The sequence below is a fragment of the Sciurus carolinensis genome, chromosome 4 (genome assembly GCF_902686445.1).
Source record: "Sciurus carolinensis chromosome 4, mSciCar1.2, whole genome shotgun sequence".
NCBI classification, from domain to species: Eukaryota; Metazoa; Chordata; class Mammalia; order Rodentia; family Sciuridae; genus Sciurus; species Sciurus carolinensis.
Genome location: NC_062216.1, coordinates 435,549 through 455,261, shown reverse-complemented (window position 1 = coordinate 455,261; position 19,713 = coordinate 435,549). Strand labels below are relative to the sequence as shown.

The window sequence follows — 19,713 nt, the reverse complement described above, 5'->3', positions numbered from 1 at the left end:
AACTAGATGATAAAACAGTGTATGTGAACTTATGCTGGCTCAGCAAAGAAGCAGGCCAACTCCAAAAAACAGGAGCCAGGGAATAATAATGGCCAATTATTTTCTTTCCAGGAAAAAGATGGGGGGAGTGGAGTTATGTACCTAGAGGACACTGAGGGTGGTCCTGATTTTAAGAGGTGCTAATACATATCTTCCAATAAATCATAAAATTCTCTGCTTAGTTTTTCATTTAATGATAACATGAAATCATTATCACTCCAAAAGCTAATCAGATAAAATAGGAAATTGGTTTTCACAGGGAGATTCATTGACAGCAGCGTATTGGAGACGCTGCCCCTCTGCCAAGTTCAGCTCCTGTGATCACATTCTCCCACACAGGCTTTGTGTGGCCCTGAAAAACCACTACCACCTGCACCAATTTTACAGAAGTTTGAGTGCTGGGCAGTTTATAACATAACGTGTAACATCTTATGAAATTTGTGTCCTGTCATCAAATTCTTTGAACAAGCGTCAGTTCAACAACAAGTTGCTGAACACTGAGGAGTCACTTTCAAACATGCAACCATCATAAAGTAGGCATGCTGGCCTTTTGTCTCAGCAAGCACATTCGCACAGCGACCCTCATAAAGTGACACACAGAAGAGTCTGCCACTTGCTTCTTATAGACAGTCGCCGCCTGCTATGGCCACCCATCTGAACTGCAGACTCAGAGGCAGGTGCCTGCAGGTAAAGCCCTCTCCCCCCGAGACCATACGCTCTGCTTCAACTCACTTCATTCACTTGTTATGCCCACATTTCTCCCACCAGTGCACATGGAGCTGCTTAAAACCTTGTTCCCACCTCGAGGAATCACAACCAACCCTGCACTGTTGGGCCCTGGGCTGTTTCCAGTTTCCCCAATTACTGGGCACTATAAGGACAGTTTTGCAAGTTCCTCAGAGTCTATGAAGAATATGCTCCTAGAAGCAGAATTACTGAGTCAGAGGACAAGCACATTATCAACCCGATCTGCTGCCGAGGTATCTGTCTCAATTTACAGTCACATACCATCAATCTCTGCTTTCATCTCTGGTGGAAGAAGGAGGCTTCCCGCTGTTCTCATGGAGTCCTGCGATCATTTCATGCACTGAGCAATTGTATTTCTGAGTAAACTGTGTTTCTTAGTTTTTTTATCTTAGGGGCATTTTTTTTTTTTTTTATTTTGTAGTTGTAGATAGACATCGTGTCTTTATTTTATGTTTATTTTTATGGAGCGCTAAGGATGGAACCAAGAGCTCATCCACACCTTCAGCAGCAGTATCTTCCCACCCAGGACCTCTCCACAGACACCAGAGCTCACCCACACCATCAGCAGCAGTGTCTTCCCACCCAGGACCTCTCACAAACACCAGAGCTCACCCACACCATCAGCAGCAGTATCTTCCTACCCAGGACCTGTCCACAGACACCAGAGCTCACCCACACCGTCAGCAGCAGTGTCTTCCTACCCAGGACCTCTCCACACACACCAGAGCTCACCTACACCATCAGCAGCAGTGTCTTCCCACCCAGGACCTGTCCACAGACACCAGAGCTCACCCACATCATCCGCAGCAGTGTCTTTCTAACCAGGACCTCTCCACGAACACCAGAGCTAACCCACACCATCAGCAGCAGTATCTTCCTACCCAGGACCTGTCCACAGACACCAGAGCTCACCCACACCGTCAGCAGCAGTGTCTTCCTACCCAGGACCTCTCCACACACACCAGAGCTCACCTACACCATCAGCAGCAGTGTCTTCCTACCCAGTACCTGTCCACGGACACCAGAGCTCACCTACACCATCAGCAGCAGTGTCTTCCCACCCAGGACCTGTCCACAGACACCAGAACTCACCTACACCATCAGCAGCAGTGTCTTCCTACCCGGTACCTGTCCACGGACACCAGAGCTCACCCACACCATCAGCAGCAGTGTCTTCCCACCCAGGACCTGTCCACAGACACCAGAGCTCACCCACACCATCAGCAGCAGTGTCTTCCTACCCAGGACCTGTCCACACACACCAGAGCTCACCCACACCGTCAGCAGCAGTGTCTTCCTACCCAGGACCTGTCCACACACACCAGAGCTCACCCACACCGTCAGCAGCAGTGTCTTCCCACCCAGGACCTGTCCACAGACACCAGAGCTCACCCACACCATCAGCAGCAGTGTCTTCCCACCCAGGACCTCTCCACAGACACCAGAGCTCACCCACACCATCAGCAGCAGTGTCTTCCCACCCAGGACCTCTCCACAGACACCAGAGCTCACCCACACCGTCAGCAGCAGTGTCTTCCCACCCAGGACCTCTCCACAGACACCAGAGCTCACCCACACCGTCAGCAGCAGTGTCTTCCCACCCAGGACCTCTCCACAGACACCAGAGCTCACCCACACCGTCAGCAGCAGTGTCTTCCTACCCAGTACCTGTCCACACACACCAGAGCTCACCTACACCGTCAGCAGCAGTGTCTTCCCACCCAGGCTCTGTCCACAGACACCAGAGCTCACCCACACCGTCAGCAGCAGTGTCTTCCCACCCAGGACCTCTCCACAGACACCAGAGCTCACCCACACCGTCAGCAGCAGTGTCTTCCCACCCAGGACCTCTCCACAGACACCAGAGCTCACCCACACCGTCAGCAGCAGTGTCTTCCCACCCAGGACCTCTCCACAGACACCAGAGCTCACCCACACTGTCAGCAGCAGTGTCTTCCCACCCAAGACCTCTCCACGGACACCAGAGCTCACCCACACCGTCAGCAGCAGTGTCTTCCCACCCAAGACCTCTCCACGGACACCAGAACTCACCCACACCCGTCAGCAGCAGTGTCTTCGCTTGCCCTTCGTCTGCTCTCTGCCTGAGGAGTCCCCACAATGTGGAAGAGTTTGATGTTTACGTTCCAAACCTACCAATGACTTCATTAATAGTTTTATAGGTTAAAAATATCCTCCCAATTCTACAGTTTAAGAAGAATATCATTTTTTAAGAAACTTCTGTAACTATTTCTGATTATTAGATATTTAATATATTTAAAATTTTTGAGTTATGAAATGGAAATCAATTTTATTTTCTCTCTAATAGATAACCAATTATTCCAGATTTGCTGAATAATCCATATTTTCCTAACTTGAAAATACTACCCATATAAAAGCATCTGTGCACAGACTGGTCAACTGACTGTAGCATTAGTGTTTCCCAGTATCCTACGCCCAAAAATTCAGATGTTCTTCAAAACTCTTCATGAGACAACACTGTGAATCTTATTCTTGCATGTTAAATTTATCGCCCCTTAATCAACTCCCCTTTTTCTACCTTTACTGATGCTTCAAATAAGAAAGGATTCTGCTGGGAAGTATGCAGTCAACACACACACGCGCACACACACGCGTGCACACACACACACACACGAATACATGTGCTGAGACATATATGCACAAATACATACATGAATGTACAAAGACAGGCACGCACAAATACATACCATATGTATACATACAGACACATGTAGAAATACACACAAATACAGATACATGCACAAGTACCTAAACACATGCATGCACACATATACAGAGATACACATATAGATACAAATATATACATGCACACATACACACGTATGCACACACAGACATACACACACACCCTCAGTGGACTTCACATGCTTCTCCATGCCAAATGCCGTGTGCCCCCTCCAATGATTCTTCCATAGCTTTGTTCCTACACACTTTATGCATTCCAAGGCATTTTGTGAGGCTTATTTCTGAGAATGGAACTCATTTTTACATGACTTTATCACGGACAATACAGTCCGTGATTTTTATTTGCTAATCTCGGGTAAGCAGTGTTCTGACTTACCAAGAAGATTTTGTATAGTCTCTTCCTCTCCCACTGAAATAAGTCTTTTGATTTCTAATACCCTAGCTCACATTTTCCCACAACAATACATGAATCATGGAGTAGCACTTAGCTGCTCTGGCACCTTCCACTACTGCGTGTCTGTTGCTGAGCTCCGCGCTGCCTTCTTGTCCACGTTAAAGGCACTTCCCACAGGGGCTCTGTCCTTCAATGGTGTCAGAAGTGACTGCTGCTCTGCTTCATGGTTAGACACCACCTAACCGCGGTGTCTGTCCCCTGCCGACGCGCTCCCTCATGTGCTGCCGTGGAAGCAACACGGCACCCAGCGACTTCAGGCACATGCCTCACGTCTGCCTGGACTCGACTTGCTCATATTTAACTAGGAAATTTATGTCTAAATTCTTAAGATGAGCCTCTTTCTACTATTTTTACCAAGTCTGGGAATCAATCATTAAAAGAGAGTGGTGGTCATCACTCGGGGATGGTTTAGATACTATCAAACTATCAGTTCCTAAAAGGTCATCGTTCATCTTCGAAACATCTGGCCAGTGCCTTTTGTTAAAGACAGATCTATGACAATTTTTATCTATAGCTACTGGTCCATTCAAATTTTCCACCATCAGCTGAATCAGCTTCTATCATTTATATTCACCAAGAAAACCCACCATTCCATCTAGATTTTCAAATGTTTTGCAAAAAGCTCCAGCAGATTTTAAGGTTTGGTAAAATTCTTCTAATTCTTGTTCCCTGGGGTTCGCCCAGTCTGAAGGCATTTGCCTGAACAGTGGGCAATGGTGTGCACCAAACCACTGAGACAAGTGCTTCTAGTTCCAGGAACCACATTAGAGGTCCTCATTTCACAGGAGCACCTATGCTTTGAGAAGAGATTCCCTAATGTAGGTTCAAACACACAGACAGGCATTCGAAAGCACTACTACACTGCGTCAACACATTCAGAAGAGGAGCTGCTGAGCTCTGTTTGCATAAACACTATTGTGCCTTTAATTCAGTTTTTCCTGTACTCCAAAACTGAACATCATAATTTTAATCTGATTTCTCAATGCTGTTTAAAAACTTAGCTTCTTCAAACTTCTGATTGCTAATCTATTATCCCATCCTCATCAAAGCTCCTTAGTAAACCAAAGGCAAGGACCTGTGATCAATTTAATTTCCTGGGTTTCTATCTGATTCGTTTACAACATGCTACTCTATAATTATAGACTTAATTGAAGTGTCACAGGCATCTCGCTATCAGCAACAGAAATCATTCCACAAACCACATTCTCTAATGACACAGCATCTTCTCTGCCATGAACTGTGGCACCTGGTTCCTCCGCACTGAGTGTGTCGCCCTCTCAACCCCTGGCTCCCCCTGGGAAGAACTGCTGCCTGGATCGCTGATCCTCTGGGGCAGCAGATGTGGCCTGCAGGATGCTGGAAGTAAGAGGCTTCCTTCCTGTGGACCACGGCCCCTAAAGCCAGTCCTTTCCCATCCTCCTGGGACATTTAAATGCACACACCTTCCTTTCAGCGTGAGGTCACATGGGAGGCTGGGTCTTCACCTATAGGTGGCCTTCAGACTCTAGCATCAACTCTTCCCTGGGTCTCCTGGAGACCCACCCTGCAGGTTTCAGATTTCTGGCATCTGGGTCACATTAGCCATTTCCTCATAATAAATTTCTCACTCTCTTTCTCAACAGAGACCCAGGAATAGATACACATCCTGCCGGCCCCTTTCACTGGAGAACCTCGACTGGTGCAGATTTTGGTAGACATCTGGAAGCATCATCAACCTGTGGCCCTCAGGAACCCCAGGGCAACTGCATTGTGCTGACTGGTAAGTAATGGAACAATCAACTCTCCTGCCTAACATTAAGGCCATTTACTGGCTCACAGGACTACTAAGTCCAGAATTCCATGGTCAGCTTTATTCTGTGGCTCAATGATCTGCTTGGTTTGTTTCCACCTCTTCCCCTCAGACTGAGCTTCATTCAAAAGTTGATTTCAACTCACAGTGGCAGAGGGGCTGGCCAGGACTCCCAGAGACTTCCAGTTCTCTTCCAAAATGAGGTGGACTCACGTTCCTGAAGAGGAGAGCTCTTTCCCAGAGGCACTTCCAGCTTCAAGGCATGGACCAGGTCACATGCCCCACCACAGATCACGCAGGCATCTTCCTCCACCTGCAGGGGGCATGGTGGTGCAGCCGTGGACCATCCATGGCAACTGAGGAGCTTCAACAAGCCAGAGAAGGCTGGGAGTCCACCACGGGGTCTTCTACCAGGCAGTATCACGTTCACCTGCTCTGCAAAGCTCTTCTCTCTCCACAGGTGTGGCAGTCAGACACTCCGCCCACAGCTGCCTCTGGATGTCAGCACTGCAAAGATGACCTCACTGTTACTTCAAACATGGGGCCGAGGGAGCACAGCCACACCACTGAAGATGGGGAGCACCATCTTCAGATGGGAACATGGGTTCTGGCACATAACACGACGATACACAGGAATTAAGCCACAAATTGCTAGTAGCTATTCTTCCTCTTCCGTCCCCAGTTTTAAAAACCACCAATAAACAAATTGAACACTAAAACTTAAGTATGCCTTTTTACAGTTGATTATCCTGTTGAAAATAGCAGTAGAACTTAATAAGAAAAGTTAGGAAAACTTGCACTGTGGCATAAGCATGGATTATAGAAAAACAATTTTCAGTGCAATAAAGTTTCATTTACAGAATGTACTTCAAAAGCAATAGGTGGCGATGAGCTATATGTGAAACCCAATTACTAGAGGATCGGGCATTTACAGTTTCCTATCTGCAATTATTTTATGATCCTGGTATTGCCTCTAGCACAGATGTGTAATGATGTGTATCAAATAAACTCCATATTTTGCTAAATATTTTAATTAATGACTAAAAAGATAATATATAGCATTCCCACACAAAATGCATTTAAACAATATTAAATTGTCGAGTGTTGTGAAGAATCAGCGAAACTGGAGGAATTAAACCAGAGGAGGGCTGCAGAGATTGGAAACGCAGACAGTCACCAGCATGAGAGTCCTGGGGCGAGGTGCCTGTCTGGAGAGAAACCTGCAGGGACCTGACACACGGAGTCCTCTCACAGGTCATGAAAGGGCACTGAAAAGGGCCTTCAAGGGGATCAGCTCAAGTCCCAGTTTACTCATGGACCAGCCCATCGAGAGGAAGCTTCTGCCCCAGCTGTCGGCAGCAGCCTCAGTCCCAGGACCACGGACCTCTTACCCAGCCCTCAGGAGCCACGGAGCTGGGGAGGCAGGTGCACAACGAACCACACCCACAGAGAACAGCAGACAGGGCACCTGGACAGCAGCACCAGGGCACCTGGACAGCAGACCGGGCACCTGGACAGCACTCCCACAACACCCGCAGAATATGGCGCTATTTCTTTTTCTTCACGGAGGATGAACATCCAGTTCACATGCTTCTCTCACTGAGGAGAAAAGTTCATCTGAAAAAAAATCACTTGTTGCTATTAATTACAGCCAAGTTGACTCCTATCAACAACTTTTCACTTACAAAAAAAAATTTCAACTATGATTCTGTTTTTCCCACAATGCCATACTGTCAAATAACTACTTTAAATTAGGTAGTACTGTGTAAAAAGGCAAAGAGAGCACCTAAGATACTCCAGCATCCAAAAACTGGAGAGGAGAGAGGGAGAGAGGGGGAGAGAGTGAGACTTAGTTCACAGGAAAACTGCAGTCAGACCCTACAGAGATGGAGACTGGGTCTGTCACCTACTGCTTGGGCTTCTAATGGGGTGGGGGGAGAGGGGGATTTGAATGGATAAATGGAGACAAAAATCTTCCTTAGCACTGGCCAGAGAAGAGCACAGCCCTGCCCTGTGGAACCCAGGCCACCAAAGACCCTCACAGGGGAAGTAAAGCTTGAACAGAAAGCCTGTGGCTCTTTGTTGTCTCTGAACAGCTGAAATTCCTCCTGTCCACAGCAGGAGACCACTGGTTCACGAGGCATGCCCTGTGGCTCCAGGCCTCCCCTCCAGGGAGCACCAGAGTTCACACCATCTCAACCATTCAGCTGGGCTCCCACCTCTTTTCCAGTCCTTCACAAAGAAGAGCGAGCTATATTTTAAATTGTGACTGAGCAGGAAGGTCTGCTGTTTCTCTTTACAGAGGTCATGGGAAGTGAAGCTGTTCAAACAATCACGATTTCTGTGAACTATGTTAAAAAGCAAATACGGGAAAGAAGGCAGAGGTCTGGCTTGCAAACAGGTGCTCCAAAAGTTTCAGCATGAACCTCAGTATACAATCACGCAGCTAAAGTAACGGACGTGGACCCACGTCATCCCTTTCCAAAGAGCATCCAGACCTCCTCCTCCATCGGCCTCAGATGCCTTTGGGCAGCTTCCTCCCTCTGCATCCCTGGGAACTGCCCTGATCCACACTGGGCCTCAGTGCAGCCTGTCCCCTGGCCCTGCTGGCCCGGTCAGTGATGTGCTCACTTTCCCTCTAAGAACACTGGTCAGTATGGCTCTTGTTGAAGGATTGGGAGAGATTGTGAAGGCAGCATGGGCTGCAGCTGCCACAGGCTCCTGGGGGGAGGTCACCAAGGAGGCAGCCTCAACAGCCTGGAGCAGGAAGCAAGATGGAGTAGGAGAACCCCAGCCCCAGGACTTGACTTGATCCTCAGGCACTGCACCCAACTGCAAGATCCTACAAAGCCCCTTTACATTTGTAAACCACAATGAGCTGAGTGTCTGCCACCTGCAACCAAGTATGTCCTAAAGAAAAGCCAGCTACAATTCTATCGTGGTGACTGTCACCTGGCACCTGAGAGTTCAAAGGCTTCACCAAGCCCAACTTCCCATGGGGTTTCCAAATGGTCTTGGCATGCAACGGATTAGCAGGGGAAACTAACTGACCAAGTCGAATGCCCTACCGGTTGAATGCCCTATGGCTCTCCGGGACCCACAGTTGTAAGTGTCGGCTATGTTCCCAGCCTGACCACATTCAAACAAACTTAGCCTATGCTCATAGAACATTAGGCACTACAGCTACACAGCACAGTTCTTGTATAGGCCTAGAATCCACAGGCAACTTGAAACTCAAAACAGCTAACCCTAAAGACATTCTGAAACACAACCCCAAGGCAGGTGAGCACCACCTGTGCTAGTGTGGGCTGGAATTCTGGGCAAGGCCCCTGGAGAGGTGGACGTCTGGGAGACGCACAGGGTACAAGAGCATCAGCTGTGAGCAGCTGCGGGAAGAGGCCACTTAGGAATGTCCTCCCAAGACAAAGACCTGCCCTGGAGGAAGAGAAGAGACATAAGAGCTTGGGGTGGAGGAGGCAGGCCAGAGGAGGCCCCGTCTCAATTCCCACTGCTAATGGAACTAGCCTGTACTCCTCTGGCATGACGAGTACACTAACAGCGTGCTTTGGGAGCAAACTGCTGAGGTCCCTATCTGCTGAGTTGGCAGAACCAGGGCCCTGTGGGTGACATAAGCAGAATTAGAATGAAAAATAAAATCTAAGAAAGTTTCAAATATCTTGGGAGAAAAAGAGGAAATAATTAATTTTCTCCACATGTTCTCAGGCTCCTAGTAAGTTGAGCCAGTGTTCATTTCCTTGAATGAGCACCATTTGGAAATGACAGCACAAATTGTGGTTTGCTACTGTTTCTTCTGTCACCTGGCAAGACCTGGAGATGGAGAAGGGACATCGGGGTCAGCTGCTGCCAAAGCACTTAGGCTTGTGAGGAGAGCTGGCTTGCTGGTGACCGAGCCGAAGGCTGACCGTGGTACTGCTCCTAATCATGGACTAACTCAAGGGGGTCTCAGCACTAATAAGATGAATAGAAAGCACAGCTCCTTGAAAACCTCAGAACTGCTGACCTGAAACAGGCTTCCAGGAACCACCCAGACAGGCAGCCCCAGGGCATGATGATACACTGCCAAGCACATCTGTGACACCCCTTTTGGTGGCCACGAATTTGGGCAATATCCCGTGCAGTCACAGGGGTAGAACGCTGATGTGCTCACCTGACACACAGGTCACTCACTCTGGCCCTCTTGCTGTCATTAAGGCTCGTCCTAGCCCAGCTGAAACTCACGCTGGGGCTGAAGCCGAATGTGCTCGGTGGACGTGCCTTTCAATGCACAATCTGAAAGCCCTAAATGCCAGAACTGCATTCCTACTGGCGTTAGCTGAATGCTAGTTTCTAATCAATAGTGCAGCACAAATTCAACGTGCTCGCTCCTTATGCTCATTACTTAGCCTAAGTATTACAAAAGCCAAGGGACCATACGCTTCTCTGGCTCAAACAGAAAGCAGTCCTACGGCCCAAGCGTTTCTTCCAAGGAAGGCGACATACTGAACAGCTCCTGATTTCACTTTTATGGAGGAAGGGGTCGACCACAAAATTAAAGTCTCAAATGTGAACAACACACAGTCCTCCTCCAGAACACCTTCCCATGAAGCCAGCACCCAATGCCCCCCACCCCAGGGGCAACGGAACTAGGATGCCTGGGACAGCACATCACTGTCAAACGGCAACACCGCACTATGTGAGAGACTTTCGTTAAATATGCAGTTCTTAGCTGTGCTTTTCACAAAAAAGTAACCATGTGAGATTGTGAATGTGAGTGTGCTTCTCTATACTAACCATTTCCCTCTGTTTCCATAACATTATGTTGTAAACATCAATGTACAAAATCAAATGTGTTCAGAAAATTAAAGTAAATACTGGATAAAAGACTATATATTTAGGAGTTAACAGAACTGAATCATGGCTGGGGTGTGGTGTCATGGTAGAGCACTTGCCTAGCGCATGCTGAGACCTGAGTTCAATCCCCAGCACCATACACACCAAAAGAACTGAAATATTAACTTAATCAGACACAGGACTCACATACAAGGGGGAAACCATGAGTACAAACAACAGAATAAGAAAGACACTGATCAATAGGCAGCAAGGCAGAGATCACAAGTGAAAGCACTCCAGACTGGGAAGAGGAACGGCAGCTGACAGGGAGGAGCAGGCACCTGAGCAGCCTCTCCATGAGAGCCCAGGGCACTTTCACAGTGCGAGACACACGTGAGGAGCAGCAAGTGCTAGGAAAACGCCAGGAGGTGAAAAGAAGGCCTGAGACGCAGGGGAGCTCAGGGTGCTGGGACCCTGCAGGGCTTCTTGGCATGAGACCAGAGTCAAACCATGAAGCCCCCCTGAGTCCCTCGCACAGGACAGAACAGGGTCACTATCAGCAAGGCAGCAAATGAAAGCCGGATCCAGGGAGATGGGTGAAGAAGATGGCAGGCTTAGAAGAGGATGAGCAGAGAAGGGCGAGGCCAAGCGAATGAGCAGATCTGGGATCTCCCGGGAGGAGTGGCATCAGAGTGAGGCTGCCAGCACCTCCCACCCTCCCCATACCAAGACCCCAAGCAGGGACCAAGGCCAGGTCGAGCTCAACCCTGCAGTCCAGACCCCGAGCAGGGACCAAGGCCAGGTCGAGCTCAACCCTGCAGTCCAGACCCCGAGCAGGGACCAAGGCCAGGTCGAGCTCAACCCTGCAGTCCAGACCCCGAGCAGGGACCAAGGCCAGGTCGAGCTCGGCCCTGCAGTCCAGACCCCGAGCAGGGACCAAGGCCAGGTCGAGCTCGGCCCTGCAGTCCAGACCCCGAGCAGGGACCAAGGCCAGGTCGAGCTCAGCCCTGCAGTCGAGATGTATTTTGCACTGCCAGATGGTTGTGAGTTCGGGGGGCGAGGGGTGGAGTGTTATGGTGTGGACGTGAGGTGTCCTTCAAAAGCTTGCATGTCGGACAGTGCAAGAGGGTCCAGAGGAGAAAATGATTGGGTTTTGAGAGTCTTAACCCAAGCAGTGAATTAATCTCCTGGTAGGGACTGACCGGGTGGTGGCTGAAGTGCTAGGGTGAGGCTGGAGGAGGTGGGATCGGGCGCGGCTTTGGGTATGTATTTGTGTCTGGCAAGTGGAAACCTCTCTCCCACACACAGAAGTCACTTCCCTCCACCACATTCCTCCACTGTGTTGTTCCTGACTCTTCTGGAGCCCTGAGGAATGGAGCCAGCCTTCTATGGACTCAGACCTCTGAAACCATGAGCCCTCAAATCTCTTCCTCCTCTACAGTTGTGCTGGTCCAGTCCTTTAGTCACAGCAGCGAAAAGGCTGACTAAGACATGGTAGCGTTAGTCAAGGCCAGCAGACACACTGACACGACTGTCCTGAAGGCTGCCAGTGCCCACAGTATCCGGCCTCTTAATAATGCAAAGCGAGTTCACAGTTAAGACCGACCATTTGGTACGCTTTCTTAGCAAAATGTGACTGAAGAGTATACTACTAGGTGCATGCAGCCAGTCCCAAAACAAATGTGAAACAGGCTGAACTTGCCCATTCCCATTCCTTTTCCCAGCTCTCAGCTGCATCCGACTCTTCTTCACAGTCACCCTAACCCAGGTGACCAGGATCATCGTCCTCCTCCTCAGTCCCTACAGGTTGAGCACACAGTAAACATGTCACACCTTACACACACACACTCAATGGGTAGACTGAGAACAAGAAGTCAAGGTGCTTAGCAGGGCTGAGGCAGAGACAGGGCAGGGGCTTCCCATATCCACACCCCAGAGGAGGAAGTCCTCTAGCTGAGAACAGGTTATTAACTTTAGCACAAGGGGGTGAGACACAGTGAGTGATGAGGTATGGCCTCCAGGAAGCATCAATCTGTCCCCAGATACTAGAATTCCAAGGTAGGACTCAAAATAACTCTCCAGAATTCTAAGGAAGCATCAATCAACATTTGCTTTTAGGGTCCCAAGATACAGCATCTGTCACCTACTCAGCATACCTTGCGCACTTGGTCAGGTCCCCAACACAAGGGTAGTGTTGGAGACCTCGGAAAAGCAGGAACCAGCCCTTATTCATAAGGTCCAGGAGGTAAGAGCAAGAGGTCAACATATAAACACACACATATAAACACACATAAAAACATACACATATAAAGACACAGAAGGGCCCTTCAGAATGGTTAAAATAGAAAAGACTGACATCCCCAAACATTGGTGAGTATCAGAGCGCCAGTTCCTCTCCACACCGTTGATGGGGGTTTAAAAGAGTACACCCACAATGCAGGGCCACTTGCCAATTTCTTAAAGAGGTGAAACTTTACATCCACGCGTATGACCCATGCATTCCATTCTTAGGTATTCACCCAAGAGAAATAAAACATGTCCACAGAAAGACTCACAGCAGCCCTATTCACAATGGCCACAAATTAATAACAACCAGGAGTCCATCGAATGCAAGAGGAAAAACCGTGGCATCTTCCAAATTCATTCACTGGAATACTAATCAGCAACAAAAGGAAAGAAACACCAATACATGGAACAACATGAATAAATTTCAAAAACATGCTAGATGAAAGATGCAATCAAAAAATACATTTGAATCCAGTATTTAGGGGCTGGGGAGATAGCTCAGTCGGTAAAGTGCTTGCCTTGTAAGCATAAGGCCCTGGGTTCGATCCCCAGCACCCCCCACCAAAAAAAAAAAAAAAAAAAAAAAAAACAGGTTGAATCCAGTTTTTAGCTAAAGCTACTCTTGGGTGACAGAAGGCAGAAGGTGGAGGATTCTGAGGTGTGGGTGGGGCTCTGAGAAGTTCACTGGGAACTAGGGTTTTCTCCACCTTGCTCTGGTGCTGGCTACAAGGTGGTGTACAATTGTCACAACCCACGAAGCTGACATCTAATATCTGCTCATCTCTTAAGTTATTCCTTAATAAGAGCCGAGGAAAGGGGATGCTGGGTACTTCAGTTAGCATCTGCAGAGAGAGTGGGGTTAGGGAGTCAGGGAGGTTCTCAGCCACAGTGATCCTCCACTGGTGCCTTGAAAGACAAGCCAAGCACAACAGTGGGCCAAGAGCAGCCTGAACACGCTGGGCTCTGGGGGGAGCAACCCCCACTGGGATGCAGAAGGGCCCTGTCAGGGCGATGGAAGAGGCAGCAGGGTCGGGCCTTGGAAAGCCTTCTGTGTCCACCAGGAGGCAGCACCGTCCTCCCGAAGAGGATGCTCCACAGGGAACAACAGCATGGGCCACAGCATGGGCCTGCAGTGCTGGAAGAGCATTCCCGCTGACCTGAAGGGTCAAAGGGTGGCGGGCTCCAAGGCTGAGGAGCAGGAACAACATCAGATTGCAGGAACAGTCCAATCAGGAGCACCCCCGCCCTGGTGTCAGCTCCCTGCCCCAAATCTCAAAGACAGTTCAAAGAAGAGCACAAAAATCAAGAACGCATCCACTCAGTGGTGGGGAGTCTCCAGGATCCAGAGAGGACGCTGAAGGGCCATGATGGCCCTCTTCCAGGAGGGTGATGAGGAAGATGGGTTGGAGCAGTGTGAAGTTCCCAGAGGCCTGGGAACACAGCTCTTTGTCTACACGGGTCAGTTACATGTTTGTGAACTCACTTCCTTGATAGAACTGGTCAGTGACCCCAAAACCAGAGCTCGCATTACACACACATGCACAGGGTGACCAGAAACTTGAGATGCCGGTGGGCCCACTCACGCCATCACCTTCTCACCACAGCTGGGGTCCTCTGGGCGCCACTCAGCACGCACCCTGTGTCTCCAGGGGGCTGGTCAGTGACTGCATGTGCTGCCCGCCCTTCTCACTGGTGAGTTCCCAGGCTCAGCCCCCCAGGTGCAGCTGGGTCCCTGGCAAGAGGCTGCATGAGCCTGTGCATCCGTGTGGTGCTGCTGCTGCTGTAGGCACAACACTGATGAGGCGTCCCTGAACAAACAGGGTTACCCACTGACCACCACGTGGATCCTATGGCCAGAAGCTCCCAGGCACAAGGGTTCAGCACCCACGAGATTCCAGAACGAGCCCACTGTGGTGATGCAACCTGACTGTAGCAGAAGGTCCTGAGAAAGCAGTTGGAGATGTGCATGGCAGCCCCCTGCAGAGCTGATGCAATGGCACAGGGCTGCCCTCCCGAGCCAGCAGAGGCCTCGGCAGGACAGTGGGGACAGACACAGCCTTGACCTCAGGACAGTCCACCTGGGCCTCCCTGAAGTCACAGGGACCCATCTCAAGTTAGAAACACTACCGTGTTTTCTTCAGCTTCCGTCACTGTGACCGAGATGCCTGACCAGAACAACACAGGAGGGAAAGCTTGTTAGGGCTTGTGGTTCCGGAGGTGTGTTCTGTCTGTGGCTGGCTCACCCACAGCTCGGGGCCCAGGTGAGCAGCACAGCAGGGTGGAAGAGTGTGAGGGAGGGCAGCAGCACAGGACGTGACAACAGGATCCAGAGAGAGCGCTCCTGACCAGGGACAAGAAGACCCCACGGTCACGTGCCCGGGACATGCCTTCTCCGCCACACCCTGCCTGCCTGCGTGTCCACCCAGGTGATCCACACCAGCAGATTGATCCACTGACTCGGTTACGGTTCTCGTAACTTGATCCTCTGAACACTCCTGCATCATCCCAAATGTGGTTTAGGACACCTCATATCCAATCATGACGCTCACCGTCAGGTCAAGAGGACGTCAGAAGCCAAGTCACAGAGCAGATCCCTCAGCTCCAGAGGGAGCAGCCCTGGGAGCAAGGGCTCCAGTCCACAGCAGGCGCTCTGAGGAGCACCATGCCCACGCGAAGGAGCAAAGCAGAGGTGAGGGCACAGAAGCACAGCCGGGCTGAGACCCGGCAGCTGAGCACAGGAACATGCTGAGGAGGGGCCCACCAGACACGTGACAAGAACCCCACCAAGTGCAAGGGTCTGACAAAAGGCAAGAGACGTGAGGACGAGAACCCAGAAGGGCAGGCTCAGTCTAGCAGGAGTCCAGAAGGAAAGTCAGAGAGAACAGAGGGGAGAAAGGAAAGAAGCAAGGGAGGAAACGTTCTCCAGACTGAAGAAAAAGGGGCAGGCTGAGACTGAGGTGCGCTGGGACCAAGTGGCACAAACGAGCAGCAGACAACAGCCCGCCATGCCTGGCCCAGGCACAGCTCTGCAGAGTCAGGTCCAGTGGGAAAAGGAGGGGATGGGCACTCTCGAGAAAGACGGAGGGACTGCACAGGGTCCCTTGGCCAGCCTGACTGCAGGCGCCACGGCATCAAGGGAACTGGCTATGAATTGAGACTCACGCACTCAGTAAAGTCAGCTTCGTGTGGGAACAACATATTTTAAGACATCCAAGGATTATGAAAGCTTGCCACCCACAGATGTTAACAAAGAGACTCTCCGAAGACACATCCACAAAATGCAGGGTATCGAGTAACGAGGGAGTTACAGAAGAGCTGGTGGTGAGATGAAAGACCTCAGCCTGATCCGTGGCTGGCACAGAATACCCACAGGGACCACGCCCGCTCTCTGCGGGCCGTGATGAGGAGTGCGGAACAAGAGGCAGCTCTCAGGCAGGGCGACAGGAGAGCAGGATCACACTGATCAACAGAATCCAGCTCCAGTGCAGCACAGCAGGGAGGCACCACAGGAGCCTCAGAACTCACAAAAGGAGGGAGACCAAACAGGTGCTGAATGAGCAACTGATAAAGCCCAACACTGTTCCTGATATTTTAAATAATTTGTAAAGTAACCTGAGAGGGAAATTCATTGGACAAAATCTGTTCACTGTAACACTATGGCAGACAATCAAGCTGTGATGAAACGTTAGAATGGTTTTCATGAGTCAAGGGAAAGGACACCATGGTTAATTTTAGTACTCAACACTGTGCTGTATGTTCTAAACCAGGAAATAAGACAAAAAATAGAACATAAGCATTAAAAAGGAAAAAATAAAATTGGCACTGATTTAGCTACTTAGAAAATTCAAGGGTATCAAGTTAATAGTCAAAGAGAAATAATTCAGTAAGTAAAAATACTTAATAGCACAATAAAAATGGGCAACTATTAAAATGTGATTTATGAAATAATGCCTATTACGTACATACCAATACCTAACACAGTTACATTACATGTTCAACCTATCTAGGAATCTTGGAGTTTTAATTAGAACAATGGGGTGGCAATTCTCCAGCAGAGTGGAAAACATGAAGGTCAATAAAATCCAAACTGGTAAGTGTGTCACACACCAACAGCCTGCAGGCACGCCCACTGATCCAGCAACGCCGAGCAGTGCGAAGAGGTGCCTTCGTACTCAAAGGAAAGTCTGTGTAAGAGAGAGTCTCAGCACTGCCTGCTCTAGAGGGTAAAGCAGAACCACCTAGGTGTCCCTCACCGGAGGGTGGAGGAAAGTTTGGGCTGGGCCATAGCGTCTCACTTCAATCAAAGCAGCGGCATAATGGGCTGAAGACATGGGGAGCCTAATGTGGGATCTGACCCCAAGCCGGCTTCCATGTGAAGGAGAACATGCCACAGAAGATGCTGCTGGGCCGGGCGGCTGACAGGCTTTCGGTGGTGGACTCCAAGCCCCCTCAAGGTTAAATTCACAGTTGGTAAATGCACTGTGACTGTGATGAACGTCCTGTGCTCGGCAACTACATCCTGAGGCAGGCAGAGGTGAAGACAAGTGACCACACGTTGGCGACCTCCACAGCACAGCCAAGGGCCACACCAACATGCTGGGCACAGGTGAGAGGCACGAGGGAGCCCACGCTGCTCTTCCCTTGAAAGGTTTCTTAAGCATGAGATTATTTCCTATTAGAAATTTTTTTAAATCAAGTAGATTTTTATGCATATATATATACATATATATATAACAATAAAAATATCTGTTTGGCATATCAAGGGCAAAAAAACTATTTTCAGGTATGATGCAAAGCAGGAGCTTATTTATGCTAGAAATCTATATTCACTCATTTAAATATGTTCACACTTCATTCAGCTGCTCATATATGTGAAGAGCAGTGACAGAGGACGGGAGAGCAGTGACTGAGATTGGGGGTCTCTGATGACCTTGTGACTGTGGTGAGCCTGGTGTCTGGGAATGTTTCTGTGCAAAGGCACAGGCTGCCCAGCTGCTACGATAATGCCCGGCATGAGGGGGGTATGCCGAAGAGTCTTATAAGCTTCCACCTTCCTGGGATACAGGAATTCTCACGCCAGACAACCACAGTGTTTCACCAGCTCTACTCTTCCTGAGTCTGTGCGCTTAACAGTAACTTTAAACAACGGACCTTCTGAAGAGCTACACAAAGCTCCTTACGTTGCACATTGCAATGGTGGATCTCAACTGCAGAAAAGCTGCATAGATGTTCTAGTCCTGTAACTCTCTGAGTAGAAAGAATGATGCTCCCACAGTCTTTAACCTGATCATGAGACACATACAACTAAAGATTGCTGCTGTAACTCTTTGGATCTGCTTCTCCATCAGAGAGCAGCACTCCACCTGACCCCAGCTATTCATCTTCAGAATCTGCGTGTGTATTTATTTTCTAATTCCCCACGGCTCCTTGCTGGAACCACAAGTTTGACCCCACAAGTCACCGACCATAAAGGTATGGTAAATACCAAAACCTTATCTACAGGTATAGGGAGAAGAGGAATTTGGAGGTTAAAGAAATTTAGCATTTTGGCTATAAATTATCTGGAATATTTAAATATGCTTTTTAAAACATAATCCCTATTTAAATTTTTTTTTCTTTTTAGGTATACATGTCAGTAGAGTATATTTCAACATTTTGTACACACATAGAATAAATATAATTTATTTCAATTAGGATTCCATCATTGTGGTTGTATATGATGTAGAGTTACATTGGTCATGAATTCATATATAAGGATAGGAGAGTTATGTCTGACTCATTCTACTGTCTTGTCTAATCCCATCCTTCTCCCTTCCCTTTGTTTCCCTTTATCTAATCCATTGAACTCTTAATCTTACCCTCCCTTGTAGTGGGTTAGCATCCCCATATCAGAGAAAACATTCTGCCTTTTGTTTTTTGGGGATTTTTTTGGAACTGGCTTATTTCACTTAGTATGATATTCTCCAGCTTCATCCATGTACCACTAAATGCCATAGTTTCATTCTTCTTTGGCTAAGTAATATTCCATTGTGTATATATGCACATTTTCTTTATCCATTCATCTGTCAAGTGGCATCTAGGTTGGTTCCATAGTTTAGCTATTGTGAATTGAGCTGCTTTAAACATTAATGTGGCTGCATCACTGTAGTTTGCTGATCTTAAGTCCTTTGGAACTTAAAATGAAGGAGTGGGATAGCTGGGTCACATGGTGGTCCATTCCAAGTTTTCTGAGGACTCTCCATACTGCTTTCCAGAGTGGCTGCACCAATCTGCAGGAACCAATCCCAGATCTCAGCTTAACCCAGACCCTTAAAGCTAGAGGTCATGGAATAACATACATCAGGTTCTGCAAGAAAATGTATGCCAACCAAAAATACTATACCCTGCAAAATTAAGCTTCAGATTTGACGATGAAATAAAAAACCTTCCACAATAACAAAAGTTAAAAGAATTTTTTAAGCCTGCACTACAAAACATTCTCAGCAAAATATTTCTAGAAGAAGAAATGAAAAATAAAAGAGAAAGCCAGCAAAGGGAGAAACTATACTAAAGGAATAGTCAATCAAAGGAGAAACTAAACACCAGAAACAAACCAAAATGACAGGGAATAAAAACCATTTCTCAATAATAACCTTGAATGTTACCAGCCTAAACTCATCAATCAGATTGGAATAAAAAACAAGACCCAACAATATACTATCTTCAAGGGACTCCCTTCATAGGCAAAGACATCCACAGACTGAAGGTGAAAGGATGGGAAAAACTTATTCACATGGATCTCATAAACAAGCAGGGGTTTCCATCCTCATATCAGATAAAGTGGACTTCAAGCCAAAGTTAATCA

General features: G+C 48.5%; 1 protein-coding gene across 1 annotated transcript; it reads left to right on the top strand.

Annotated features, from left to right (window-relative positions):
* The first annotated feature begins 1,261 nt into the window (after positions 1-1,261).
* On the top strand, positions 1,262-2,920 carry LOC124982209 (cell wall protein RTB1-like). Its single transcript, XM_047548450.1, has one exon. It carries the CDS (start codon positions 1,262-1,264, stop codon positions 2,918-2,920), a length of 1,659 nt encoding a protein of 552 aa, XP_047404406.1.
* The last annotated feature ends 16,793 nt before the right edge of the window (positions 2,921-19,713 follow it).

What these genes read in the sequence shown, in the direction of transcription:
- LOC124982209 (XM_047548450.1), top strand. Translation starts at nt 1,262, where the DNA reads ATGGAACCAAGAGCTCATCCACACCTTCAGCAGCAGTATCTTCCCACC.